Source organism: Rhinatrema bivittatum, chromosome 10 (genome assembly GCF_901001135.1).
Source record: "Rhinatrema bivittatum chromosome 10, aRhiBiv1.1, whole genome shotgun sequence".
NCBI lineage: Eukaryota > Metazoa > Chordata > Amphibia > Gymnophiona > Rhinatrematidae > Rhinatrema > Rhinatrema bivittatum.
This window is the reverse complement of record NC_042624.1, coordinates 119,811,514-119,839,106: the sequence shown is the minus strand read 5'-3', so window position 1 is coordinate 119,839,106 and position 27,593 is coordinate 119,811,514. Positions and strand designations below refer to the sequence as shown.

Sequence of the window (27,593 nt, the reverse complement as noted above, 5' to 3'; positions counted from 1 at the left end):
TATTAGACTAGCAGGCAGTGTTACTGGGCAGGAGTGAGGTGCATTGCAGAGCTGTGAGGGGGTCTCAGTATTAGACTAGCAGGCAGTGTTACTGGGCAGGAGTGAGGTGCATTGCAGAGCTGTGAGGGGGTCTCAGTATTAGACTAGCAGGCAGTGTTACTGGGCAGGAGTGAGGTGCACTGTAGAGCTGTGAGGGGGTCTCAGTATTAGACTAGCAGGCAGTGTTACTGGGCAGGAGTGAGGTGCACTGCAGAGCTGTGAGGGGGGTCTCAGTATTAGACTAGCAGGCAGTGTTACTGGGCAGGAGTGAGGTGCACTGTAGAGCTGTGAGGGGGTCTCAGTATTAGACTAGCAGGCAGTGTTACTGGGCAGGAGTGAGGTGCACTGTAGAGCTGTGAGGGGGTCTCAGTATTAGACTAGCAGGCAGTGTTACTGGGCAGGAGTGAGGTGCACTGCAGAGCTGTGAGGGGGTCTCAGTATTAGACTAGCAGGCAGTGTTACTGGGCAGGAGTGAGGTGCACTGTAGAGCTGTGAGGGGGTCTCAGTATTAGACTAGCAGGCAGTGTTACTGGGCAGGAGTGAGGTGCATTGTAGAGCTGTGAGGGGGGTCCCAGTATTAGACTAGCAGGCAGTGTTACTGGGCAGGAGTGAGGTGCACTGTAGAGCTGTGAGGGGGTCTCAGTATTAGACTAGCAGGCAGTGTTACTGGGCAGGAGTGAGGTGCATTGCAGAGCTGTGAGGGGGTCTCAGTATTAGACTAGCAGGCAGTGTTACTGGGCAGGAGTGAGGTGCACTGCAGAGCTGTGAGGGGGGTCTCAGTATTAGACTAGCAGGCAGTGTTACTGGGCAGGAGTGAGGTGCACTGTAGAGCTGTGAGGGGGTCTCAGTATTAGACTAGCAGGCAGTGTTACTGGGCAGGAGTGAGGTGCACTGTAGAGCTGTGAGGGGGTCTCAGTATTAGACTAGCAGGCAGTGTTACTGGGCAGGAGTGAGGTGCATTGTAGAGCTGTGAGGGGGGTCTCAGTATTAGACTAGCAGGCAGTGTTACTGGGCAGGAGTGAGGTGCACTGCTAGAGCTGTGAGGGGGTCTCAGTATTAGACTAGCAGGCAGTGTTACTGGGCAGGAGTGAGGTGCATTGTAGAGCTGTGAGGGGGTCTCAGTATTAGACTAGCAGGCAGTGTTACTGGGCAGGAGTGAGGTGCACTGTAGAGCTGTGAGGGGGTCTCAGTATTAGACTAGCAGGCAGTGTTACTGGGCAGGAGTGAGGTGCATTGCAGAGCTGTGAGGGGGTCTCAGTATTAGACTAGCAGGCAGTGTTACTGGGCAGGAGTGAGGTGCATTGCAGAGCTGTGAGGGGGTCTCAGTATTAGACTAGCAGGCAGTGTTACTGGGCAGGAGTGAGGTGCATTGCAGAGCTGTGAGGGGGTCTCAGTATTAGACTAGCAGGCAGTGTTACTGGGCAGGAGTGAGGTGCACTGTAGAGCTGTGAGGGGGGTCTCAGTATTAGACTAGCAGGCAGTGTTACTGGGCAGGAGTGAGGTGCATTGCAGAGCTGTGAGGGGGTCTCAGTATTAGACTAGCAGGCAGTGTTACTGGGCAGGAGTGAGGTGCACTGTAGAGCTGTGAGGGGGTCTCAGTATTAGACTAGCAGGCAGTGTTACTGGGCAGGAGTGAGGTGCACTGTAGAGCTGTGAGGGGGGTCTCAGTATTAGACTAGCAGGCAGTGTTACTGGGCAGGAGTGAGGTGCACTGTAGAGCTGTGAGGGGGTCTCAGTATTAGACTAGCAGGCAGTGTTACTGGGCAGGAGTGAGGTGCACTGTAGAGCTGTGAGGGGGGTCTCAGTATTAGACTAGCAGGCAGTGTTACTGGGCAGGACGTGAGGTGCACTGTAGAGCTGTGAGGGGGTCTCAGTATTAGACTAGCAGGCAGTGTTACTGGGCAGGAGTGAGGTGCACTGTAGAGCTGTGAGGGGGTCTCAGTATTAGACTAGCAGGCAGTGTTACTGGGCAGGAGTGAGGTGCACTGTAGAGCTGTGAGGGGGTCTCAGTATTAGACTAGCAGGCAGTGTTACTGGGCAGGAGTGAGGTGCATTGCAGAGCTGTGAGGGGGTCTCAGTATTAGACTAGCAGGCAGTGTTACTGGGCAGGAGTGAGGTGCATTGCAGAGCTGTGAGGGGGTCTCAGTATTAGACTAGCAGGCAGTGTTACTGGGCAGGAGTGAGGTGCACTGTAGAGCTGTGAGGGGGTCCCAGTATTAGACTAGCAGGCAGTGTTACTGGGCAGGAGTGAGGTGCATTGCAGAGCTGTGAGGGGGGTCTCAGTATTAGACTAGCAGGCAGTGTTACTGGGCAGGAGTGAGGTGCACTGTAGAGCTGTGAGGGGGTCCCAGTATTAGACTAGCAGGCAGTGTTACTGGGCAGGAGTGAGGTGCATTGCAGAGCTGTGAGGGGGTCTCAGTATTAGACTAGCAGGCAGTGTTACTGGGCAGGAGTGAGGTGCATTGCAGAGCTGTGAGGGGGGTCTCAGTATTAGACTAGCAGGCAGTGTTACTGGGCAGGAGTGAGGTGCACTGTAGAGCTGTGAGGGGGTCCCAGTATTAGACTAGCAGGCAGTGTTACTGGGCAGGAGTGAGGTGCACTGCAGAGCTGTGAGGGGGTCTCAGTATTAGACTAGCAGGCAGTGTTACTGGGCAGGAGTGAGGTGCACTGTAGAGCTGTGAGGGGGTCTCAGTATTAGACTAGCAGGCAGTGTTACTGGGCAGGAGTGAGGTGCATTGCAGAGCTGTGAGGGGGTCTCAGTATTAGACTAGCAGGCAGTGTTACTGGGCAGGAGTGAGGTGCACTGTAGAGCTGTGAGGGGGTCTCAGTATTAGACTAGCAGGCAGTGTTACTGGGCAGGAGTGAGGTGCACTGTAGAGCTGTGAGGGGGTCTCAGTATTAGACTAGCAGGCAGTGTTACTGGGCAGGAGTGAGGTGCATTGTAGAGATGTGAGGGGGGTCCCAGTATTAGACTAGCAGGCAGTGTTACTGGGCAGGAGTGAGGTGCATTGCAGAGCTGTGAGGGGGTCTCAGTATTAGACTAGCAGGCAGTGTTACTGGGCAGGAGTGAGGTGCATTGCAGAGCTGTGAGGGGGTCTCAGTATTAGACTAGCAGGCAGTGTTACTGGGCAGGAGTGAGGTGCATTGCAGAGCTGTGAGGGGGTCTCAGTATTAGACTAGCAGGCAGTGTTACTGGGCAGGAGTGAGGTGCACTGCAGAGCTGTGAGGGGGTCTCAGTATTAGACTAGCAGGCAGTGTTACTGGGCAGGAGTGAGGTGCATTGCAGAGCTGTGAGGGGGGGTCTCAGTATTAGACTAGCAGGCAGTGTTACTGGGCAGGAGTGAGGTGCATTGCAGAGCTGTGAGGGGGTCTCAGTATTAGACTAGCAGGCAGTGTTACTGGGCAGGAGTGAGGTGCACTGTAGAGCTGTGAGGGGGTCTCAGTATTAGACTAGCAGGCAGTGTTACTGGGCAGGAGTGAGGTGCACTGCAGAGCTGTGAGGGGGTCCCAGTATTAGACTAGCAGGCAGTGTTACTGGGCAGGAGTGAGGTGCACTGCAGAGCTGTGAGGGGGTCTCAGTATTAGACTAGCAGGCAGTGTTACTGGGCAGGAGTGAGGTGCATTGCAGAGCTGTGAGGGGGTCTCAGTATTAGACTAGCAGGCAGTGTTACTGGGCAGGAGTGAGGTGCACTGCAGAGCTGTGAGGGGGTCTCAGTATTAGACTAGCAGGCAGTGTTACTGGGCAGGAGTGAGGTGCACTGCAGAGCTGTGAGGGGGTCTCAGTATTAGACTAGCAGGCAGTGTTACTGGGCAGGAGTGAGGTGCACTGCAGAGCTGTGAGGGGGTCCCAGTATTAGACTAGCAGGCATTGTTACTGGGCAGGAGTGAGGTGCACTGTAGAGCTGTGAGGGGGTCTCAGTATTAGACTAGCAGGCAGTGTTACTGGGCAGGAGTGAGGTGCACTGTAGAGCTGTGAGGGGGTCTCAGTATTAGACTAGCAGGCAGTGTTACTGGGCAGGAGTGAGGTGCACTGCAGAGCTGTGAGGGGGTCTCAGTATTAGACTAGCAGGCAGTGTTACTGGGCAGGAGTGAGGTGCACTGTAGAGCTGTGAGGGGGTCTCAGTATTAGACTAGCAGGCAGTGTTACTGGGCAGGAGTGAGGTGCACTGTAGAGCTGTGAGGGGGTCTCAGTATTAGACTAGCAGGCAGTGTTACTGGGCAGGAGTGAGGTGCATTGTAGAGCTGTGAGGGGGGTCTCAGTATTAGACTAGCAGGCAGTGTTACTGGGCAGGAGTGAGGAGTTTTGGTAGAGCTGTGTGTGTGAGCGATGGAGTAATTAGGGTACTGCAGATGTGAAGTAGATCAGACATCAAGGCAGGTTTGTGTCCTCAGAAATCACTGCCGAGATGTCATAGAGACGGGAGGGGACATCCATGAATGAACAGAGGAGGAGGAGGAGAAGTACACAGGAAAGCATTTCTGTTAGCCCACATTGGGCACTGCCAGGAAAGGACATTTGGAGAATGCGCTCAAGAATTGATGCAACACAGTCACCTGTTCCACTGTGCAAGAGGAGGAGTCAAGATGCATGAAACAGGGAGAAATCCAAGCAGTGCAGTCCCTGGAGAGGAGCAGCTCCCTCTGCAGAGGACATTGATAGCAGCACAGAAGGCCGGGGTCCATGCAAGTTAATCTAACACAAGAAGCGCCTTGCAGACCATCTCTGGCAGTGGCCAAGTGAGGCTTCTTGGAGGACTCGGCAGATCCCAACCAGGAGATCCATCTCCCAGGCTTAATAACTGTTGTATGGGCTTTTCCTCCAGAAACTCGTCCAATCTTCTTTTCACTCCCACTCCGCTAGACGCCTTGATCTCGTTCTCTGGCGACAGACTGTGCGCTAAGTGAAAAAGTCCTTTCTACAATTTTATTTTAGAGCTGCTGGCAGTTAGTCTCGTGGCTTGTTCCCTTGCACCAGCACTATCTGAAAGGATAAACAACTGTTCCAGCCCACTCATGATTTTATAAATCGTTATCATATCCCCTCTGATCTGATTAGCACCCGAAGCAATGCAAACCCACAGGAAAAATGTTCCTTTCTGCTGATAAATTAGAGAACCGAACCGGTGCTGGATTTAAACCTGTCCCAGTGACCCCATAGCCAGTCGGGTTTTCAGGATATCCACCATGAATATGCAGGAGGTAAATCTGCATACATGGGTGTGGAGTCAGCAGGGCAGGTTTGGAAAGAACTCAGCCTCTCCAGATATATTTTTTAAAGGGATTAAGGTATATTCTTTCCACGCCAGCCCTGTATTCATTAATCAATAAGGTAAGTATGGCGGTGCTTGCTTGTGATTATTGCCAAGTTTTGAATGGGGCACAAGTTCAGAACCTTTTCCCACCCTGGGAGTGACAATATTCCTAAAATAAGTTATGATGAGACCATCAGCCAATCAGGTGCCTTCAGTCACCTTCCACTGGACCATCTTATTTATGCAAGAGCTCCATTTTGTGTGCAGAAATCCGATTTTATGCACGGGAAACCTGCTTTTTGTGCATAAAGTGTGTTTTCTATTACCTAAAATCCCAGCCACAAGTCCTGGCACCAGAACGCCAGCTTCCACCCACCTCGGAATAGGAGTTAGGTTTCCAGCATTAAGACCCCAGGGGGTAAGCCAGCGCCCCGCTCTGCACTGGAGGAGCTGGGATGATACCTGATGCCATCACTGGCAGGGAATCTCCAGGCAAAGGCACCCACTGAAGCGCACAATGTTCTAGGCACTTTTTTCGGAACAAAATTCCTTGCAGTGGCAGAAGAGTTTGCCCAGAGAATATTTGCGAGCGAGTAAGGGTAAAGAGCAGACCTTTTTGCATCAGCCCCATCTCAGCACGGCCTGCAAGGGAAGTAAAGTTTTTAGATGCCAGCAATGAATGCTTCATGGGACCCATGAAAGGGGCAACTACTTTAGACTTAGTGCATTGCAGGGGGTGGTACAAGGGGAAACGGTGCTGGGGATGCTTGCAATAGTCATCAAATTTGATAAAATCTCCAAGTCAAAAATATCAATTAATATTAATGCATCAGCATTCAACTTCAAAAAGGAAGACTTTGATAAAATAAGAAAACGAGTCAAGAAGAAACTAAAAGGGGCAATGACAAGGGTTAAAAATCGGTATGACACGTGGAAATAGCAAGTTTGCATACCTGTAAACAGGGCTCTCCGTGTACGACAGGATGAATTAACCATCACGCACGGGTGACATCATCCGATGGGGCAGACATGGCCACAGCACTGAGAGCTCAGTAAAAACGTTACTGAGTAGGTGCGAAGGGTCCCACACGCACACGCTGCTTCATAAGCCCCTCAGACTCCTGCAAAAATTAAGCTTTAGTGAGGTAGTCAACTCTCCAGGGAGGTGGGCAGATACTAAGAATGGCTAATTCATCCACAGAGACCCCTGTTTACAGGTAAACTAACTTGCTTTCTCCATCCTGACTGAGGGTTGCATTGGAGAGCTACTTATTTAAAGATAACCCGGCCCCACTAGGTGGAGAGTGGACTACTGGGTGAGCAGGCTGTGCAGAACTGCCCGTCTCCTCGTGTCATACGTGGGACATGAAGATGTGCACAATCCACCATGTGACAGCTTTGCAAATGTTCTGAGATGGGCCACTGAAGTAACCATGGCTTCCACTTACTGAGCCTTGATTGTCTGTAATCTATAAGCCAGCGCACTATACAGTCTGCTAACCAACTGGACAGAGTTTGTTTGGCAACTGCCATTCCCAATCTGTTGGGATCAAAGAACACAAACAGTTGAGAAGCTTCAATAGTGAGGTGGGGTCCCCTTTAGATATCACACCAGAGCTCTCTTGTGTCTGAGAAACAAGGTAGATAGCAAAAACGCATGATTGATGTTGAACACCTACACCACTTTACTTGCGGCAAGTCCTATTTTGTGGAAAAATTGCAGATATGGTGATTACGAAACCAAAGCCTACAGTTTGTTTACTCTTTGTGCCAAAGTGACAGCCCCGAGAAACAAAACTTTCCTGACTTGAGAGGTTGGAAAGGAGGTTTCATGAGTTTAGGAGGGACCATAATGAGGTCCCAAGGCACTGGAGGCTTGGAATGCCACAGACCTTTCATGAATTTTGATACCAAGGAAAGGAGAGAGATCAGAGCCCCTTCCACTTGCTAGGGATATGCTATGTAATAGAGCTGAGATGAACTTTAACTGAAGAGATGCTCAGGCCTGAAGACAAAAGGCAAAATAGGTACTAAAGCAATCCTCTCTGGCCACAGGTGAATGGATCCAGCTGACTAGACCTACACCAAGAAGAGAATCTCTTCCATTTGAACCCATAGGATCATCTTATTGAAGGTTTCTGGTCGAAATCAGAATATCCTCCTCCACCTCCTCTAAGGGAAGGATCAAAGAGGAGGCTACTGCATGTTTCAACATCCATGCTGTGAAGGGCTCACGAGGCAGCACACATGCATGGGAACTTCCGCACATGCTCAGCAAAGTCTTTACTGAGCTCTGACAGCTGGATCTGTGTCAGCATTGTAGGATGACATCACCTACACATTATGGCTAATTGATGCCTATTTGTTGACAGAGAAGGTTTAGAAGTACCATCTTGGAAGCCCAGATAAAATGCATCCCATGCATTAAAAAGGTCAAAGGAAGACCAAACAACTGCCAGCATGGTTAAATGGTGCTAGGAAAGAGACTATTAAAGTAAAAAAAGGCATCTTTTAAAAAAACTGACAGAAAAATAGGAAAGAGCACAGGACTTGGCAAAGTAGATGTAAAGCATTAATAAGGCAGGGCAAAAATGAATTTGTGATAAAAGCAAAAACAAATAATCAAAACTTTTTGAAGAACATTAAAAGCAAGAAGCCTGCGAGGGAGTCAGCTGAACCACTAGATGACCAGGGAATAAAAAGGGTGCCATCACAGAAAAACTAAATGAATTCTTTGCTTCGGTCTTTACTGAAGAGGAATTTGGAGAGATATCCACACCAGAACCATTCTTTGAAGGTGATGATTCAGAGGAACTGTAGTACATCACTGTTAAACTGGAAGATGTATTACAGCAAATTAACAGGTTAAATAGCAACAAATCACAGGACCTGTGGGTACTCACCCAAGAGTTCTGAGAGAAGTAAAAAATGAAATTACTGATATGCTCCTGTTAATCTGTAACATATCATTAACATCTATCATTATACCTGAAACCTGGCAGGTAAGCAATGTAACACCAGTTATGAAACATAACATCTAAAAGATGTTTAGAAAGGCTCTAAAGGTGGTGCTTTTAGAAGAGGCATTTGGGCGAAGCAGCATGACTTAGTTTTAATTATTTTAAATGTTATAAATATGTGTTTTGACAGCTTTCATAAGGATGTAATGTTCTGTTATGTTTGATTCTACCGCATATGTAATGAGTTTTATTGTAGTTTGATGATTCTCGGAAGTGGTGGAATATAAGTATGTTTAAATAAATAAATAAAAAGGGTTCCATGGTTGATTCAGGACATTGCAGACCAGTACGCCTCCTGTCAGGGCCGGGCAAAATGGTAGACACTATAGTTAAGAACGTAATTAGTGGGACATGGATAAGCATGGTTTAACTGGAAAACACCAACATGGGTTGAGCAAAAGGAAATCATGCCTTACCAATCTACCAGTGTTCCTTGAAAGCGTTCATAAACATGTGGATAAGGGTGAGCCAGTCCATAAACATCTGAAAAAGTCTCACATGAGAGACATGGGACATGAGAGAGGAGGCAGTGTCCCACGGGTGACTGGTAACTGCTTAAGAGATATTGGAACAGAGAGCAGGTTGACATGGTTGGTTTTCCCAACGGGGAGAAGTAAATAGTGGAGTCTCTTTAATGTTTAACATATTCAAAAATGATCCAGAAAAAGGAATAGTGAGTGAGGTGAACAAAGGATCTTGCAGGTAATGTGGGCAGCACATTGAGTTCGTTGGCTCAGAGAGTGGCGGCAGACAAAAAAAAGCAAAAAGGAATAGAAAATGAAGCCGGGGACTACAATAATCCCTCTCAATCGATCCATGATATGACCACACCTTGAGTTTTGTATGCAGTTCTGCTCACCACACCTCAAAACAGACATAGCAGAATAAGAAAACGAACAGCGAAGATTACAGGGGTGACTCGGCCCCCCTATGAGGAAAGACTAAACAGTTAGGGCTCTTCAGCCTGAAGAAGAAACAACTGAGAGGGGATCTGATAGAGGTTTTCCAAATCCTAAGTGGCATGGGAAAGGTTAATACTATCAGACAGTGCTAGGACTCGAGGACGCTCCCTGCCAGATTTAAAACAGAATTAAGAAAGTATTTATTCAGTCAGTGCACAATTAAGCTACGGAGCTCGTTGCCAGAGGACGTAGTTAAGGCTCGTAGTACGACTGGGTTTAAAAAGGTTTGGGGAGGTTTCTGGAGAGGTCCATAGATAATTATTAGCCAGACAGACTTTGGTAAGAGCAGCGTGAATCAGACTTTCATATTGGGATTTGCCGGGTACTTCCAGGCGACCCAGACTGGCCACTGTCGGAGGCAGGATGCCAGGCTTGCACAACCGTTGCTCTTACCCAGCGTGGCATTTCTTCTAGTCGTGGGGAAAAAAATCCGCAGGGGGAGCCAGGGGGGTTTCATACATAGGAATTAGCAAGATTTCCCTGAGCTCCTCCCAGCGCTGGGTCTCGGGCCTGCCCATCATCTTTCTTTCCGCGCACACTCCCTTACCAGCAAGAATGCGCTCCGTCTCTTCAGGGACTGGCACTCCTCCTCCAGAACAGATCTGGGAAGAGAAGGTGAGATGTCTTTAAGTGGGATTGTAGGAACCGGCATCACAGCATATCTCTGAACAGTCACAGCACTTTCACGACATCATCAAACCAAATCAGCCTGAAAGCAACAAGAGGGTTAGGTTGACATTCTGCAAAACAAATTTCCAGTCATATATTGTACACGCCTAATACATGATATCTGCAGGCTGGATTCAGGAAGGAGCTTGCTCCACACCCAACTGTGGCCTTGACACTGATGAGTTTGCAAAATACCTGCCCTCACTCAGATACAATCAGAATAAAACCTTTAATAGGTAACTGTTATGTACTTTCTAAATATGTTACAGATATTTATACTTAGAATCCCTCACTTTCCTCTCCCTACAAGGGAGGCCAAAAGCCCTGACGCTCCGAGAAGTGGCAGCCATCTTTTGAACGAGACGCATACAGATATTGTTCATATCCTTTTGAAGCAGGTGTGTAAAAGCCAAAAGGCTGGCAGTGTCGGGCGAGAAGCACAGCAGCAACAGCACTGAAGAACCAGCGTGGCAGGACAAGAACAAAGAACACCAATCAGGAGTTGTTACAGCAACCGGGGTTACCGCTATAAGAGACAATGAGAGGAAGACCACTTACATTTAAACCATTTTATATGCAATAATAAAACCCAAAAAAGTGATTAGAAGAGATAGTCTCAGCAGGCTGGGAGATGGTTATCCTGGGATGGTGACAGCGCTACAGTGGCAGATATCAAAAATATGACACCAGAGACAGCCAGTGGTTTACTTAAAGAGGGGTGATTTGAGAGGCTTTTTTGGTTGGCAGTTCATACAAAAAAAACCAAAGAGAGCCAGACCAAATCAACTGTGCAGGAGAATGAAGCACTTGGTTTGATGCCAGTCAGAAAGCTAGATGAAGATTTCACGCCTTAAAATGTGTACGCGCGGAATGGACTGGATCCTGATCACCAGGCCCGTTTCAGTCCAACTTCCAGCATCAGAGCAGGCTCCTACGAGCCTTAGCTTTCCTATACTCTGCTGCTGCTGTTTTCATGCCTGTGGCTCTCTCCTGCAACTTCTCCTGAAGAAGGGCCCAGTGCAAGAAATGTCCCCTCTCTTTAGGGGATCCTGGATCTATGAAAAGCATCCATTTTCTACCCCATACAGATTCTCATCCTGATGAGCTGCAAGGACTGGAGCAAAACATTGGTCCTTTGGATGTATAAATAAACGCTTTATCATTTTTACATAACTTGGGTGTTATTTATCTTCAGGAGTTGGCTATGCTCCGGTGGGGCTATAAAGGATGTTGTTACCCCGCCAGGCAAGCCTGAACCCTGTCTCTTACTTCCAGAGCCTGAATCTTTTGTTGGGTGCGGGGGCTGCCGCTGTAGTTTTAGTCTCGGTCCCTGGGAGAGGGGTTTTCTCTTCCTTCTGCTCACTGAGCACTGCATTACCAACTAAATCACTGGAGCCATTTTATTTGTGTCCCAAAATCAAAGTCTTTACCGAAGTTGAATTCTGCTTGGTAAATGGCCCAGTTGGCAGCATCCTCAGAACCACAGAGGCGTTTCTATTACAGTCTCCTCCCTCAGTCTGTGCACAGATCTCTAATAGCAGGCAAGGGGACTCACATCCTCCAGGGCTTGGATGAGTGCAGGGTAGAAAAAGAGAAAACCCTGGCAAAACAGTCCCTGCACCGAGAGTCCAACCCGCGCTCTGCCCAGGCTATGAGGACTGCAGCTGGGGGTCCTCCAGGCTCTCAAACCTAGTCTTACTGACGGTTAGCAGATATTCATTCTTGTCTCCAGGTCCCAGATGGGAGGGATCCCTGTACGAGCAGACAGCTCCAGATGTGACAAGTCCCAGATAGAAAAAGGGTAAAAATCTTCCTCCAGGCCAACAACCAAAATCAGCTCCAGAGGAAGCTGCAGCAGGCCACCACCGTACCTCCATGTCCTGGCCCTCCCAGAGAGACCTCTCCCCTGGCAGAAACCTGGGGTCTCACAGTCCTCTTACAACAAAGGGGTAAGATCCCCCAAAATATCCCAGGACAACCCCGACTTAACCCAAAGCTACCGGGCAAGGTGCAGCCCAGGCCTCCAGGGAGGCCAGAAAACTCCACAACCTCCTCCCCCCCCCCCCCCCCCCCCGAGCTCTGTGTAGAGGGGACAGAGGGGGACGTCCATCCTAGCACCTCCGAGGGAGGATTCTCTCTGACTGCCAGACCTAACCATACTACACCAATGTATTTATTATTATTGTAACCCGTCTGGAAGAGGCGGGTAATAAATATTTTCAATAAAATGTGTTTTCCTTTCCTTTGCATGGAAATGCTCATGGCAGGGCACAGCTTCCTACAATGAATGAGAAAGCTGCTGGCGCTGGGTGATTCAGAGAGAGTACTATTTGGGGGGGTTTCCTGCTTTTGATATTAGGATTATTTAGATGTATGGGTTGTACAGTTTACAGTCGCTGTACAAAGAGTCGTAGCCCAGGGGTCTTAGCCATCTGGGCTGGAATAACTGGCTGCCTGGGAAAGCAGCAAAGCCTAAGAAACCGTCGCACACACTGCCTGAAGCACTGTCCCACATCCAACACAGCACAGCTTCCTTCAGCTGTTGGATTAATTCCCCACAGAGCAGGATGCAACTCCCTCCGGAGCCATCCTACTCCCCCAGCAGCAGCCAACCAACAAACGTCTCTGCGGGGCATTTGGCTGTGAGTGTTGTACAAGATGAGCCCAAGGAGAAGACCATTAAGGTAGGACTGGGTGAGTACTGCTTGAGTAATGAGCAGCAATCAGCACGCAGGACACATTTTAAAAGCAAAATCACTCTAGGCGGCCCGGGCAAGGAGAGATCCCAGAGCTGCCACACAATGCGAGGCACTGGAAGTACTTCCTATATGAAAGGGAGACTGAGAGCGAGCGAGGAAGGGGATAGGATGGAGCTGCATCCTGTCCCCTATCCTATCTGTGCACTCTCTCCTGCCGAGAGACACGCAGTGGCTAGGACCTGCTCTTCAGAAACCCATTACTCCAATATTGCGAGAACGTAAGATGGAGACCCCGTGATTGCCCATGAGCTGCTGCATTCAGAGGATCCTCGCTTGGGTGGGAGCTGCCGGTTAATGGCTGCAGGGCACTCGCACAGAAGCTTTTCCTCATCATTGAATGAGTTGCCGGTTAAGTTAAGGGAGGAGAGAGGTGTAAGAGGTTTTAGGAAACAAGTGAAGGTACTGTATTTTGGGGAGGCTGTTGAGTTTATACTGTTGATTATGGCTGCTGTAATTTTTACCTGCACTTTTTAAAAATCTTTTCACAGTATGTTTGACTGGCATTTTTCTTTCTTTCATGAACATGACTTATTGGAACCCGCACTGAACACAATATAAGATTGTCTCGAGTTGGGTGGCAAGGCAGCCGAAGCCTGTCGACTGCAGAATGTATTAGAGAGCTGGCGTGCCCAGGAATCTCTGCCATTACCAACTCAAGAGAGGAAGACGAAGACTATGGAAAGGACGCTGCGCTGTGTAAGAGAGAGGGAGTTCAATAAAAGGGAATAACGTGAATGACTGAGGGTCACAGAGGGATGAAAGAAGCAAAACTCATGGGAGACGGGAGCAGTCTGCACCTCCTCCTTCCTGTGCTCAGAACACCTGATCCAAAGCATCAACCTTGTGATTCTCTCGTAAGCAGCTGGCCCCGGCCGTGAGGGGTCCTCCAGGGAAAAGGGCTGAGAGCCAGGCACTGGGCTTTGGTGGAGAAGGTTAGAAAAACAGGCGGGTCAGGGAACTAATGAGGGTGCAAACCCTGGGAAGGAGGAGTAAGACAGGAGAGAGAGTGGATCACACAGGCAGGTGCAGCTTTCCCCCGTCCTGGGGATTACTGTCCCGTTATCAAGTGGTTTCAGAGGTTTACCCAGCACAGAGTGACAGGAAGAAGAACTAATAACGTCCAGCCCTGCTCCCATTGCCTTACAGCAATCCCCCCCACTGTGCATCTGTAGTCAGTTCAGCCCCCCCACGAGAAGAGAGTCAGCTCCTCCAGAGACAGCAGCACTCCCCCAGCCCAGGAGCATGAGGGGTTAACGGCAGAGAGGAGCTGGGGTCAGTGCCTTCTCTTCCCCTGCCTCAGGCACTGAATCTGGGACTCATTCTGGTACAATTCCCCCTTTGTTCTGTAACAGAAAAGGCTGCTCCCCCCCTGACTCTCCCTGCAGCGGGCCAGAGGCAGGAGTGGGAAGACTTGGCCACGCCTGGAAGAAATGCTGCCCAAAGAGGCAGGGCAATGATTACTGCATTTGTCTGAGGCCCAGAGGAAAATGAAGTCCTGCAAATCAGAGCAGAGCCAGGCAATGTGGTGAAAAAGCCATTACACAAGGCATGACCCCAGGAGTGGGAGACTCTGCTCAGTGTTTGTACAGCAATGCCCACGGCCGGTGCAAGGGGATTAGAGATCCTAAGAAAACCTTACAGCCTTGTACCCCCCATCCCATCACACCCTCCTCATACACAATTAAAAATGATGCATTGATAACAACAGATGTTACATGAAAAAGGACATTCAGAGCACAGTCTTCTGAGGTAGAAATATCACTTACAATCTGTTTATCATATTTACATGCGCTGCTGAGGTGCCGGCCAGAAAACCCTGCAAAAAAGCAACCCATATGGTATTGGGAATGGCATCATCCTCAGGGAGCCACTCAGACAGCAACAAACCCTGCAAATATTACACCAGGCCTAAAACACCAATACACCTCCTATTAGGAAAACAGAACAAGCCAAGCTGCTATTGATCCCTACGAACAAACTACACACTAATGGAATAACTCACTTCAGTCACACATGCAAAGCACAGATAGACCCTCAAATACAGAATAAAGAGACCATAAAGTATAAATAGAAATGTACAGAAACTGAACTGGAAACTGCAACAAGTCAAATTCTGTATGCCCTGCTATAATGGAAAAACAGAAGCATTACCTTTCCTCATAAAACAAAATTAGTAAAACCATACCAATAAAAAGAATAATTCAAAACAATGAATAGAATAACATTCAATAATTAAAATCTCATATAAAAACTTCCAAACATCAATAAAATATTTCAAAACAGACACAGCAAATAAAACCCAACAATTAAAATAAGGATTTTAGAAAAATCTCTGTTATCCATATCTACCAACTTTTGATTTCAAGATGTCCTGAAATTGTCATGGATTAGCAGGCAGAGTAACTGGGATAGTTGTGCACACACATGCTCCCTCTCATTCCCCCATACACATGCTCTCGTTCACTCTCCCACACACATGCTCTCTCTCTCTCCCACCCACATGCATACATGCTCTCGTTCACTCTCCCACACACATGCACATATGCTCTCTCTGTCTCCCACACACATGCACACATGCTCTCATTTACTCTCCCACACACATGCTCTCTCTCTCTCCCACACACATGCACACGTTCACTCTCCTACACACATGCACACATGCTCTCGTTCACTCTCCCACACACATGCACATATGCTCTCATTCACTCTCCCACAAACATTAATTCAGAGTGGGATATCCATTCATCCATCTGGGCAGGGTGTCCTACAGAAGCCAAAATTAATATTATATATCCATCTTTCCTTACCTCATCTGTTCATCTTTCTCACTTCATCACCCATCTAGCTATCCATCTTTCTCTGTCTCATCCACTTCAACGTCCCCTCTATCATACCCTCAACATCCCAGTTGTGAGGGCTAGAGACCGGATGTTGGCATGGAATAATCAGCCTTGGCTCTGAGTATTAGGTTTGAAGATGTTGCAACTCAAAAGCCCTTTCGGAATACAGCAGGACCGAAGACTTGGATTCAAGAAACCAGGAAGACACAGGAACCAGGCAAGGACAAGGAACAGGAAGACCATGGATGATGACACGAGACAGGAGACCAGGAACAAGACGAGAGACCATGAAGGACCTTGCAAAGACAAGGAGCAAGAATGAAAAGCATTTTCTTATGTTCTTTTATAGGACTGGCAGGAGATGTCATCGGGAGGTGCCATAGCATTTCCTGCCACAGGCCCTTTAAATCCGGGGCTATGGCATGGGCGCGCCTAAGGAGAGAGCGGCGTGCAGGAGCAGAAATAGAAGGTGGCAGCCCTCAGGCTGCGGAGACCAGGAGTGGCGGTGGCTCCTTGCTGTGAAATTTACAGGTGGAGTCTGGGAGGTTGTCAACGCTCCAGGTCGCATGGAAGCAAGTACAGCAGCGGTGGCTCTCCTGCAGCGGGATGCGGCAACTAGGCAGATGTGGCGTCAAGGAGGAGTGGGCGAGACCGCTCACGGGGCCCTCTCACGAGCGGCATTACAACAGGAAGCCGACAAGTCAGATAGACTCAGAGTTCCTGTGACTATTGGGATGTTAGGATCCATTGCGAATGTCACATGAAGAATAATAATGCCATGGGCACAACATGTATGGTTGCATCCATTAGGCCTAGCAGTCTCAATATGAGCTATGCTGACGTCTAATGGCTCTATTATCTGTCCTGCTGAGGCTATGATAGCCTGGGCTCTCCGTTCAGGGACACATGTCTTCTAAGGCCTGGAAAGCCCACACATACTTCATCTTTGGATAATACTTGTGTTGATGCTTTAAAAGATATCAGACACTAGAGAATCCTGTTTTCTCCATGGTAATACGGCCATTAGACCTCTGCATTGTTAGGCGCCATTCCCTCAAGATAATCAAGAACATGAGAACCTAGAAATGCCAAACTGGGTCAGACCAAAGGTCCATCAAGCCCGGCATCCTGTCTCTAACAGAGGCCAAGCCCTAAAAACAGATTTCATTTCTTGCTGCTCACACCCTATGATAAGAGATGGGTCTCCCTGAGTCACCTGGTTAATAACGGTTTATGGACTTTTCTTCCATGAACTTGTCCAAACCCTTTTTAAACCCAGCTATGTTAGTTGCCTTAACCACATCCTCCTGCAACAAATTCCACAGCTTTGTATTTGTATAAATCTGCTCCCTGTTAGCTTTAAGCTCCTAGTTATTTGAAAGGATAAATAACCATTCCCTATTTACCTGCTCTGCTCCGCTCATGACTTTGTAGACCTCAATCATATCCTACCCTCCCCCAATCATCTATTCTCCAAGCTGAAGGCCCAATGCAGCGAAAAGAGTGGGGCATAAGGCTTGAAGAGAGACTCCCATACCCACAGGGCGCTCCGTTCAGCCTTGCTTTACACAACAGAAGCAAAGCCTTTTGCTCAGCCTCAATTCAAAATTGCAATCATGTGGGCAATTTTCACCAGCCCAGCTGCCAAATTTCTCTCGTTTACGATATCCTGCAAATATGCACATTCAGCTCCTGTGGTAAGCCAAAATTAAGCCCAAGAACATATGTGATTGCTTGTGGGCTTCTCATAGCAAGTCTGCACGCTCAGCTTTTACTGCCCATAGAAAGTGTAGTGATAGGCTCTAGGGCTGATTAGGGCTGGCAAACTGACAGTAACGTAACCTGAGGTCTAACATCTATCTGGGGTAAGGAGGAGGAAATATTGTACCGCTCGAGACTGGTTAAAGAAAGGAAAATGCAGAATTAAAGAAACAGCAGGGAAAAGGCTGATAAACGTGAGACACCGGTGTAAAAGAAAAGAGAATTAAAGAGGCTGAGGCCAGGAGGAAGAGATTGGACTGGACTGGGACTGATTCGGTGAAGAAGCTGTAATCCACCCTGGTACCAGAAGGATTCTTCTGGCTCACTGATCCAGTCTCTCTAAACCTTAAACTCTACATCTACGCATACCATAGGAATGGCTCTACAAACAAGGGTGAGAAACTTATCTGCATCCCTCCCAGCCATCTGAGATTGTGAAACAAGCAACAAGCTTGGCCTGAACTCGAGAAAAAACAGAATTACATAAAAATCCCTTTGGGGAGCCATGAATTCCCACTGCAATCACAGGTACGAACCTTGGGATCCCGCTGGAGTCTGAGCTATGCTTCCTGTCATTTACAATGGCCATGCAAACTCTGACCATGCACTGAGAAGACAATAGTACATGGCGTGGTAATCTCTCGGCTGGATTACTGTAACACACCGTACAACAGTCTGACAACAAAAGGCCTTCATGGAGAATGCCGCAGCGTGAACACTCAACACCTATTCTACTAAACTTTCAGCGGCTCTCAGTGTCTTACGGGTTCAGATGTAAAACTCTGTACCTAACAAGGAAAAGTCCAAAGTACCTGAAGCGCAAACTACAGACTGACCAGACAGACCTCCGAGGTTATCCCAAGGAACTTTCATAGTTACCCCCTCACCAAAGGAAATAAAGCCTTCTCAGGAAGAGGCCCCTCCTGGAACTCACTACCACGTTTTCAGGATGCAGGTGAAAACGTGGCCTTCCAGCCACGCATTGCACAACCCCGTCATGTCTCTCCGACGGACATCAGCGCAAATCCCCGTCCCACATCTGTTTTATATCAATACCTGCAGTATAACTAACCAAGCTGTGTGCCATATAATCTGTTAAGTCAGCAGTACAAATATATTTTATCAATATCCACAGATATGAGTGCAAGTCGTCCTATGTAATCAGTTTATTTATGTTAGTAATATTACGTAATGTTAGTATTAACCTCCTTTCGTCAAGTATGAAAGATTTGGCAATAGATTGTACACCCGTACTAAATAACATCGTTCAATGCTTTGCGTGAAAGTTTACTTAAATAATAAAGTACAACACATCATAGAAAAAAATATCCGGCCTACCCAGTCTGCCCACCCCTCCCAGTCCCTCAGAGATCCCCTGTGCCTGTCCCAGGCTTTCCTGAATTCAGATCCTGTCCTGTCTCCATTCCCAGGGGAGGCCGTTCCATACATTCACCACCCTTTCTGTAAAGAAATATTTCCTAAGATTTTCCTCCTCGGAGGTATTTAAATGTCTCTCAAAGCTCCCCACCCGCCTTTCCTGTAGGGCAGCATACGTGTTATATGTGTTTATATACATCAAATGTCGAAGTGCAAGGCTGTGAAAAGCAAAGAAAAAGCTGCTGAAACGAAGGTCTTCCTTCTCTGCGGCAGGCCGAGGCTGGGCCCCCCCCCCCCCCCCCGGGCCGCGGGCAGGTTTCTGCCCTCAGGGAGTCATGGGGGGGTCACACCTTGGACAGATGTCACCCTGAAACCCCCTTGCTGGGGTTATTGCGGTTCCTCTGCACATGATTACCAAGGTGATAGGGCAGAGCCTCAGCAGCAGTGCGGACACAAGTCTGGGGATGAGGGGGACGGGACTGATTACAAAACTGATTTTTTTGCCTTGGTCTCTGGCAGTCCCCAGCAGATCAAACACCAGTTTTAAACACAGATAGATCACACATCCCTGGAGAGCTCAAATCTCCCCCCTGAGCAGAGAAGAAGTGCCTGATATTGAAATGATTGAGACCTCACAGACCACTGAATCCAGAGAATGGAAACGCCTCTGTGATGTGCTTGCAAGAGTGCCCTTCACCCTGGGCAGTGCATTGGGATGGGTTAGTGTGGCTACAAAGTCTGCACTTACACTTTTCATGAGCAGGAAGAGTGGGAGCAAATGTAATATAATAACGTAACAGATGCCGGCAGAGAAAGTCCTACTGCTCCATCCAGGAGGCCCATGGCTAAGGATGTATCCCACAGAACTGTACAGCAGGGCTTTTTCTTCCTGGCAGATGAGCATACAAGTTTGAGCAACCAGTCCAACACTCATCGGTTCTCACCTCCAAGCCATGCAGCGATCCAGGCAGCCATCAAAACCACGAGGTCCTTTATTCAGCCACCTAGGTTTTCATGGCCTTGCTGAACCATAGCTGGCCACCACCAAACTGCTGGCAGCGACCTGTTTGGTTCCTGGAGAGATGAAGCTTCCTGGTACCAGCCCAGCTACGCCATGGCCTGCCTTGTCATTAGGTTTACGCTACCTCTCAACCCTGCTCCTACCACTGCCTTCCACATCTCCCCCAAGCACGTGCACAAGTAGACTGTTCAAGGCTTCGTCACCTTACAGTCTCTTTCAGCATCCAGGCCCTCTGCATGAGGGGGTGTTAACGTTTTATATTTTCTTGTTGTCTATTGATTTGTTCTCTGTAAATGATTATATGGATGTTGAGTTGTGATCCACTTATAATGGTCTGGATTGATGTTAGGCAGAATATAAAACATTTTAAATAAATTCATAAACAAATAATTACCGTCTTTGACACGTTCAGGGCAAGTAACACACATAATAAAATTACATAACCATCAATCAACACTGCCAGCACTGATAAACCCAACCACTGTCAATATAGATGACTTTATAGTGCTCAGATGGAAAATGCCTTTTGAAATAAATGGGTTTTAAGAGCTTTCCAGAAACACTTTGCTTCTGCTATTGTTCTTATCTCTTTTGGGAGGGAGCTCCATAAAAAGGACCAGCAATGGAGAAAGCACGTTCCCCAGTCTCTGCAAGATGGACTCTCTAGAAGGCACTGACTGGAGGAACATAAAGTTCTGGACGGAGTATGAAGTTTTAGTGTTGTTGCGATCCACAGTGAAGGGATATTATGAAGGAGGGTATGAAAAGTAACTGCGAGCTTATGCTGTATCTGAAATGAAATTTGGAGCCACTGGAGTGATGTGTTCGCGAACGTGTGTCCGTTAACAGCCCGGCAGCAGAAAGCTGGAGAATCTGTAAAGGGCGAACTGAAATCCGGAGAAATGAGTTTCAGTGACCAAGCAGATATTTTCTACTATTTCCACTGGAAGAAGTATTTCTAAGGCCTGAGGGGGTCTGAGGAAGAGGAGACCGTTTGACAGTTAGATCTTCTCCGGGCGCAGGAGGGTTGCAATTTGAGACTGTAAGCTGATAAAGGACTGGGTCTGCCATTTTGGTATCCACTTATTTTTTGAAGACTCATCTATTGTGGATTTTTGTACTATTGGATTACATTAATTTTTAATACATATTCTCTCTGTTTTGGGCCTCTGTTTTCTTTAATGTGAGCAAGTCTGATTCCTTGGGCCTTCTGTACCCCCACAGCTTGAATCCATAGTCCCAGACACTGCAACGAGTTTGAGAGTGCTCTGCAGTCTCTGAGGTGTGGCCCCTTGTGAAGGGGGGACAGAGTGTTAAATCTATAAATTCTATTTCTTGTGAGGAAAAATGATAGCGAACTTGTGGGAAATTTCTGCTCTGTTTACTGTTCGAAGACGATTAATGAGCTAGATGTACGCTGGTTAAACCTCACACCAATGTTTTGCACAGCAAAGATATGTGTAGGAAAATATGCACAATGCTATAATTTGTTAAAGGACCATCAAACCACCCTTTGGTTTCAGAACATAATTTCTGTTCATTGGAGCCAACTGGGTCTCATATAATCATCGGTCCGAGTAGAAAAGTCTTTGATACAATTTCAAAACGTTTTTAATTAAAGTGATTCTTAAATAGAAGTGTACTTCCCCTTTAATATGTCCAACACTGCGAAGCCCGACACGATATCATGTTTTGCAGTAGCTGCTTCAGGGGCTCCAATTGTGTGTAAATAAAGTGATTTGAAGATATAGCTCTTAGAGTTTATATTCAAAAGGTTTAGAACGCCAAAGATTTCTCAAAAGTGCCAAAAGTCATCTCTCACAAGCCTTTCAATCAACTGATTGGGAGAAACCAAGGACTCAATCTCAGTTTCCTCCAGCGTCCCCTCCCACTTAATCTCTAACCAGACTGATATAACTTCCAGTCAGTCCGCAGAAATTAAACTTCACACCAGCCACACATGAACTGGCCCTGTGCAACCAACATAAAGACAACTTATCTACTCACTGGAGATGAACCACAACCTCGTGGATAGAAGACACGTTCAGCTTCTCCTTGATGACTTCCAGGGTATCGGCCAAGCTGTAGCCCATGGAGAGGGAAGAGCCTGTCCTGGCAGGAAGGAACACAGCAGTACCGTTACTGGGGGAGAGCGGGAGCATTTGTCACTGGACAGGCAGCTTTAGGAAATAGTCTCAGTTACCAGGAAGGATTCAGGGAAAACGTCAATCAATTTCCAGCAGTGACTATCACCTACTAACAAACCAGTAATGATGCAGTAAACAATGATCTGAGATAGAAAATTATGTATGTCGATTAGCTGGACATTAGCAATAATGTGTTTGAAGGACTGAAATGCTGCCTGTGTAGAGAACTATACAGCATCAACCTTCTTAAGCAGCAAGGTTGTGGATATGCCAGAAAGAGGTAGTGTACAAACTGCCCATTAGGAGGTCAATATTCAAAGGGTTTGTCCATCTTACTTTTGCAATTAGCTGGACAAATAATAAATAATAAATAAAAGTAAAAGCCAAGACATGAATATTTCCCCCTGCTCTCTGGTTACTTTTGTTTGGGAAACTCAATACCCACACAAAATGTTGCCAGATAAATAGAGGCAATGCTAGAGGTGTTCCTGGGGCACTACTCAACGCTACCTGGATAAAGTTAGCCAGGCGAGTCTGGTTGGAAAGCTAGCTGTCCTCAAGTGATCCTGGCACAGTCAGTGAAACACTGATCCAGGTGAGTTCCACTGAATATCTGCATAAAGTTAGCCAGGTGAGTCTGCTTGGAAAGCTAGCTGTCCTCAAGTGATCTGGGGACAGTCAGTGAAACACTGATCCAGGTGAGTTCCACTGAATATCTGCATAAAGTTAGCCAGGTGAGTCTGGTTGGAAAGCTAGCTGTCCTCAAGTGATCTGGGGACAGTCAGTGAAACACTGATCCAGGTGAGTTCCACTGAATATCTGCATAAAGTTAGCCAGGTGAGTCTGGTTGGAAAGCTAGCTGTCCTCAAGTGATCTGAGCACAGTCAGTGAAACACTGATCCAGGTGAGTTCGACTGAATATCTGCATAAAGTTAGCCAGGTGAGTCTGGTTGGAAAGCTAGCTGTCCTCAAGTGATCTGGGGACAGTCAGTGAAACACTGATCCAGGTGAGTTCCACTGAATATCTGCATAAAGTTGGCCAGGTGAGTCTGGTTGGAAAGCTAGCTGTTCTCAAGTGATCTGAGCACAGTCAGTGAAACTCTGATCCAGGTGAGTTCCACTGAATATCTGCATAAAGTTAGCCAGGTGAGTCTGGTTGGAAAGCTAGCTGTCCTCAAGTGATCTGAGCACAGTCAGTGAAACACTGATCCAGGTGAGTTCCACTGAATATCTGCATAAAGTTAGCCAGGTGAGTCTGCTTGGAAAGCTAGCTGTCCTCAAGTGATCTGGGGACAGTCAGTGAAACACTGATCCAGGTGAGTTCCACTGAATATCTGCATAAAGTTAGCCAGGTGAGTCTGGTTGGAAAGCTAGCTGTTCTCAAGTGATCTGAGCACAGTCAGTGAAACTCTGATCCAGGTGAGTTCCACTGAATATCTGCATAAAGTTAGCCAGGTGAGTCTGGTTGGAAAGCTAGCTGTCCTCAAGTGATCTGAGCACAGTCAGTGAAACACTGATCCAGGTGAGTTCCACTGAATATCTGCATAAAGTTAGCCAGGTGAGTCTGCTTGGAAAGCTAGCTGTCCTCAAGTGATCTGGGGACAGTCAGTGAAACACTGATCCAGGTGAGTTCCACTGAATATCTGCATAAAGTTAGCCAGGTGAGTCTGGTTGGAAAGCTAGCTGTCCTCAAGTGATCCTGGCACAGTCAGTGAAACACTGATCCAGGTGAGTTCCACTGAATATCTGCATAAAGTTAGCCAGGTGAGTCTGGTTGGAAAGCTAGCTGTCCTCAAGTGATCTGGGGACAGTCAGTGAAACACTGATCCAGGTGAGTTCCACTGAATATCTGCATAAAGTTGGCCAGGTGAGTCTGGTTGGAAAGCTAGCTGTCCTCAAGTGATCTGAGCACAGTCAGTGAAACTCTGATCCAGGTGAGTTCCACTGAATATCTGCATAAAGTTAGCCAGGTGAGTCTGGTTGGAAAGCTAGCTGTCCTCAAGTGATCTGGGGACAGTCAGTGAAACACTGATCCAGGTGAGTTCCACTGAATATCTTCATAAAGTTAGCCAGGTGAGTCTGGTTGGAAAGCTAGCTGTCCTCAAGTGATCTCAGCACAGTCAGTGAAACACTGATCCAGGTGAGTTCCACTGAATATCTGCATAAAGTTAGCCAGGTGAGTCTGGTTGGAAAGCTAGCTGTCCTCAAGTGATCTGGGGACAGTCAGTGAAACACTGATCCAGGTGAGTTCCACTGAATATCTGCATAAAGTTAGCCAGGTGAGTCTGGTTGGAAAGCTAGCTGTCCTCAAGTGATCCTGGCACAGTCAGTGAAACACTGATCCAGGTGAGTTCCACTGAATATCTGCATAAAGTTAGCCAGGTGAGTCTGGTTGGAAAGCTAGCTGTCCTCAAGTGATCCTGGCACAGTCAGTGAAACACTGATCCAAGTGAGTTCCACTGAATATCTGCATAAAGTTAGCCAGGTGAGTCTGCTTGGAAAGCTAGCTGTCCTCAAGTGATCTGAGCACAGTCAGTGAAACACTGATCCAGGTGAGTTCCACTGAATATCTGCATAAAGTTAGCCAGGTGAGTCTGGTTGGAAAGCTAGCTGTCCTCAAGTGATCTGAGCACAGTCAGTGAAACACTGATCCAGGTGAGTTCCACTGAATATCTGCATAAAGTTAGCCAGGTGAGTCTGCTTGGAAAGCTAGCTGTCCTCAAGTGATCTGGGGACAGTCAGTGAAACACTGATCCAGGTGAGTTCCACTGAATATCTGCATAAAGTTAGCCAGGTGAGTCTGGTTGGAAAGCTAGCTGTCCTCAAGTGATCCTGGCACAGTCAGTGAAACACTGATCCAGGTGAGTTCCACTGAATATCTGCATAAAGTTAGCCAGGTGAGTCTGGTTGGAAAGCTAGCTGTCCTCAAGTGATCTGGGGACAGTCAGTGAAACACTGATCCAGGTGAGTTCCACTGAATATCTGCATAAAGTTGGCCAGGTGAGTCTGGTTGGAAAGCTAGCTGTCCTCAAGTGATCCTGGCACAGTCAGTGAAACACTGATCCAGGTGAGTTCCACTGAATATCTGCATAAAGTTAGCCAGGTGAGTCTGGTTGGAAAGCTAGCTGTCCTCAAGTGATCTGAGCACAGTCAGTGAAACACTGATCCAGGTGAGTTCCACTGAATATCTGCATAAAGTTAGCCAGGTGAGTCTGGTTGGAAAGCTAGCTGTCCTCAAGTGATCCTGGCACAGTCAGTGAAACACTGATCCAGGTGAGTTCCACTGAATATCTGCATAAAGTTAGCCAGGTGAGTCTGGTTGGAAGTTTGCTGATATTCAGCACCTTTTGTCCAGCTAAGTTGAGACTTAGCCGGAGAGATGGCGAAATCTGAAACCCCTCTGCACTGATTGGCCTTGAGTTATCCGGCTAACGTGGGGGCAGGGTGGGGGCGTGCCAGGGCAGATTCAGCTGTCTGGCTGAGTTTCAACATTATCTGGCTAAGTTTAAGGTAGATGAGGATAACCAGCAGCACTCCTCCAGATAAGCGGCCAAATATGGATCTCTGTCTGTCCTCAAGTTCTCTGAATATTTTAACCTGGGTACATTTAGAGAGCCATTGATTCAGGTAGATTCTGCAGAATATCCGGTAAGGTTACCTGCTCCGTGTCACATGGGAGGAAGGCAGAGGATTGAGCGGAGGAGCTTTCTGCTCTTCTGTCTGTCCTTACATCCTCTTTATCTGTGGGCGAACGTTACCCAACATGTGCAGAGGAGGCCCTGGGTGCTACACAGCTGGCATGGGCTTCACATCAATGCGCTCCGCTTCTTCTCAGCAGCATTATTTGCTGGATTTCAAAAGCCACGTGGAGCAGCCCGTGTGTAAATCTGGCCTTTGTGCTCAGCAGCGAGGAAGCGGCAGTCAGAAAAGTGAGCTTAATGTTCCCTCCTCATAAAGACACTGGGAGCAGAGCCTGCTGTGTGTGAAGGAGCCGAGCCTGCTGAGTGTGAAGGAGCCGAGCCTGCTGTGTGTGAAGGAGCAGAGCCTGCTGTGTGTGAAGGAGCAGAGCCTGCTGAGTGTGAAGGAGCAGAGCCTGCTGAGTGTGAAGGAGCCGAGCCTGCTGTGTGTGAAGGAGCAGAGCCTGCTGAGTGTGAAGGAGCCGAGCCTGCTGTGTGTGAAGGAGCAGAGCCTGCTGTGTGAGAAGGAGCAGAGCCTGCTGTGTGTGAAGGAGCAGAGCCTGCTGAGTGTGAAGGAGCAGAGCCTGCTGAGTGTGAAGGAGCAGAGCCTGCTGAGTGTGAAGGAGCCGAGCCTGCTGTGTGTGAAGGAGCCGAGCCTGCTGAGTGTGAAGGAGCCGAGCCTGCTGTGTGTGAAGGAGCAGAGCCTGCTGAGTGTGAAGGAGCCGAGCCTGCTGTGTGTGAAGGAGCCGAGCCTGCTGTGTGAAGGAGCAGAGCCTGCTGTGTGTGAAGGAGCAGAGCCTGCTGTGTGTGAAGGAGCAGAGCCTGCTGCGTGTGAAGGAGCAGAGCCTGCTGTGTGTGAAGGAGCAGAACATACAAAGGCTGCTGTCTCTTCATTTTTCTCCCTACCTTGCTCCTTGTCTCCTTTAAGTCTTGCAGTGCTTCCTCTGCTAGAGCTGAAACATGTTTTGTCCTCACACTTTACCTTACTGGCGATCTTTTCCTCCATTCGAGCTTTCGCCACCCTGATTTCTTTCTTCCTTTCCCTCAGCTTCACCCGATATTCTTGCCCGTGTTCCTCTTTTCGAGTTCCCTTATTCTTGTTGAATGCCAGTCTTTTGGTTTTATTTTCTCAGCCACCACCTTGGAGAACCAGATTGGTTTCCTTTCTCTCTTACCTTTATTTACTCTTTTTACATAAAAGTTTGTCGCCTTTGTTACAGCTCCTTTTAATTTGGCCTATTCTCGCTCCACTTCACCCATTCCCTCCCAGTCTTCTAGCTCCTCCTCCAGGTTACGTATTTTTTACACCCAGGACCCTGACTCTCGTGTGACTTCCCTCCTTTTTGGCTTGCGATGATCACTGGTGCCCCGGTGGGCACTACCCGGACATTGGAGAGACTGTCTTCCTTCGTGAGCTCCTCCCCTTGTGGCTTTCAGCACCATCTGTCTGAGCACAGGCCCTTGAAAGGCAGCCACGATTTCTCTGCTTCTTGCAGATTTGGCAGGAGGGCTATTCCAATCTGGTTGTAAATTGGGTACAGCTGTATCCAACTTCGCCTCATCCCCTCCCCTTCTGTTTCCTACATGAGGGGCTGAAGCAGGAAGAAGAGAGCTGTTCTTTGCTGAGTAAGATTGTTGTACATGCCCTGTGCACCCATGCCTAGGGACAGCGTGCTAGGGTTAGTGTGGGGGATAGATATACACTATGGGGCAGAGTTTTAAAAAGTATGCGCGTATCTTTTAAAATCCGGGGTCGGTGCGTGCAAGGCTGCGAAAAATCGGCAGCCTGCCTCCGTTGCCCATCTCAGCAGCTGTCAGTACAAGGATCACAGAGAGGACAAACCCAAAGGTGAATAAAAGGGACATGTGAATAAGACGAGAGCACCTGCCTTCTCCAGACACACAAGCAGTATGTTCCCACTCACCCATGACAAAACAGATGTGATCCCTACCCCATTAAGGGCCCGATTCACCAAAATAACATAAAGGCATTGTGAATTGGTCTACATATGACATTTCTATGAAAGTGTTAATATCATTATTAATCACTTCTATAGCAATGCAAGACA

General features: G+C 47.9%; 1 protein-coding gene across 4 annotated transcripts in view; it reads right to left on the bottom strand.

Annotated features, from left to right (window-relative positions):
• Positions 1-5,853: 5,853 nt before the first annotated feature.
• The window catches only part of LOC115100137 (coiled-coil domain-containing protein 24-like), a 53,705-nt gene continuing 31,965 nt past the window's right edge, over positions 5,854-27,593 (bottom strand). The window contains exons 5-7 of one of the 4 annotated variants that reach the window (XM_029618390.1): positions 21,708-21,812; positions 9,821-9,875; positions 5,854-6,412 (exon numbers count right to left, since the gene is read on the bottom strand). In XM_029618390.1, the coding sequence (XP_029474250.1) occupies positions 6,353-6,412; positions 9,821-9,875; positions 21,708-21,812 (220 nt within the window). In that variant the 3' untranslated portion in view covers positions 5,854-6,352. The other 3 variants (XM_029618391.1, XM_029618393.1, XM_029618394.1) reach the window with 3 other exon arrangements.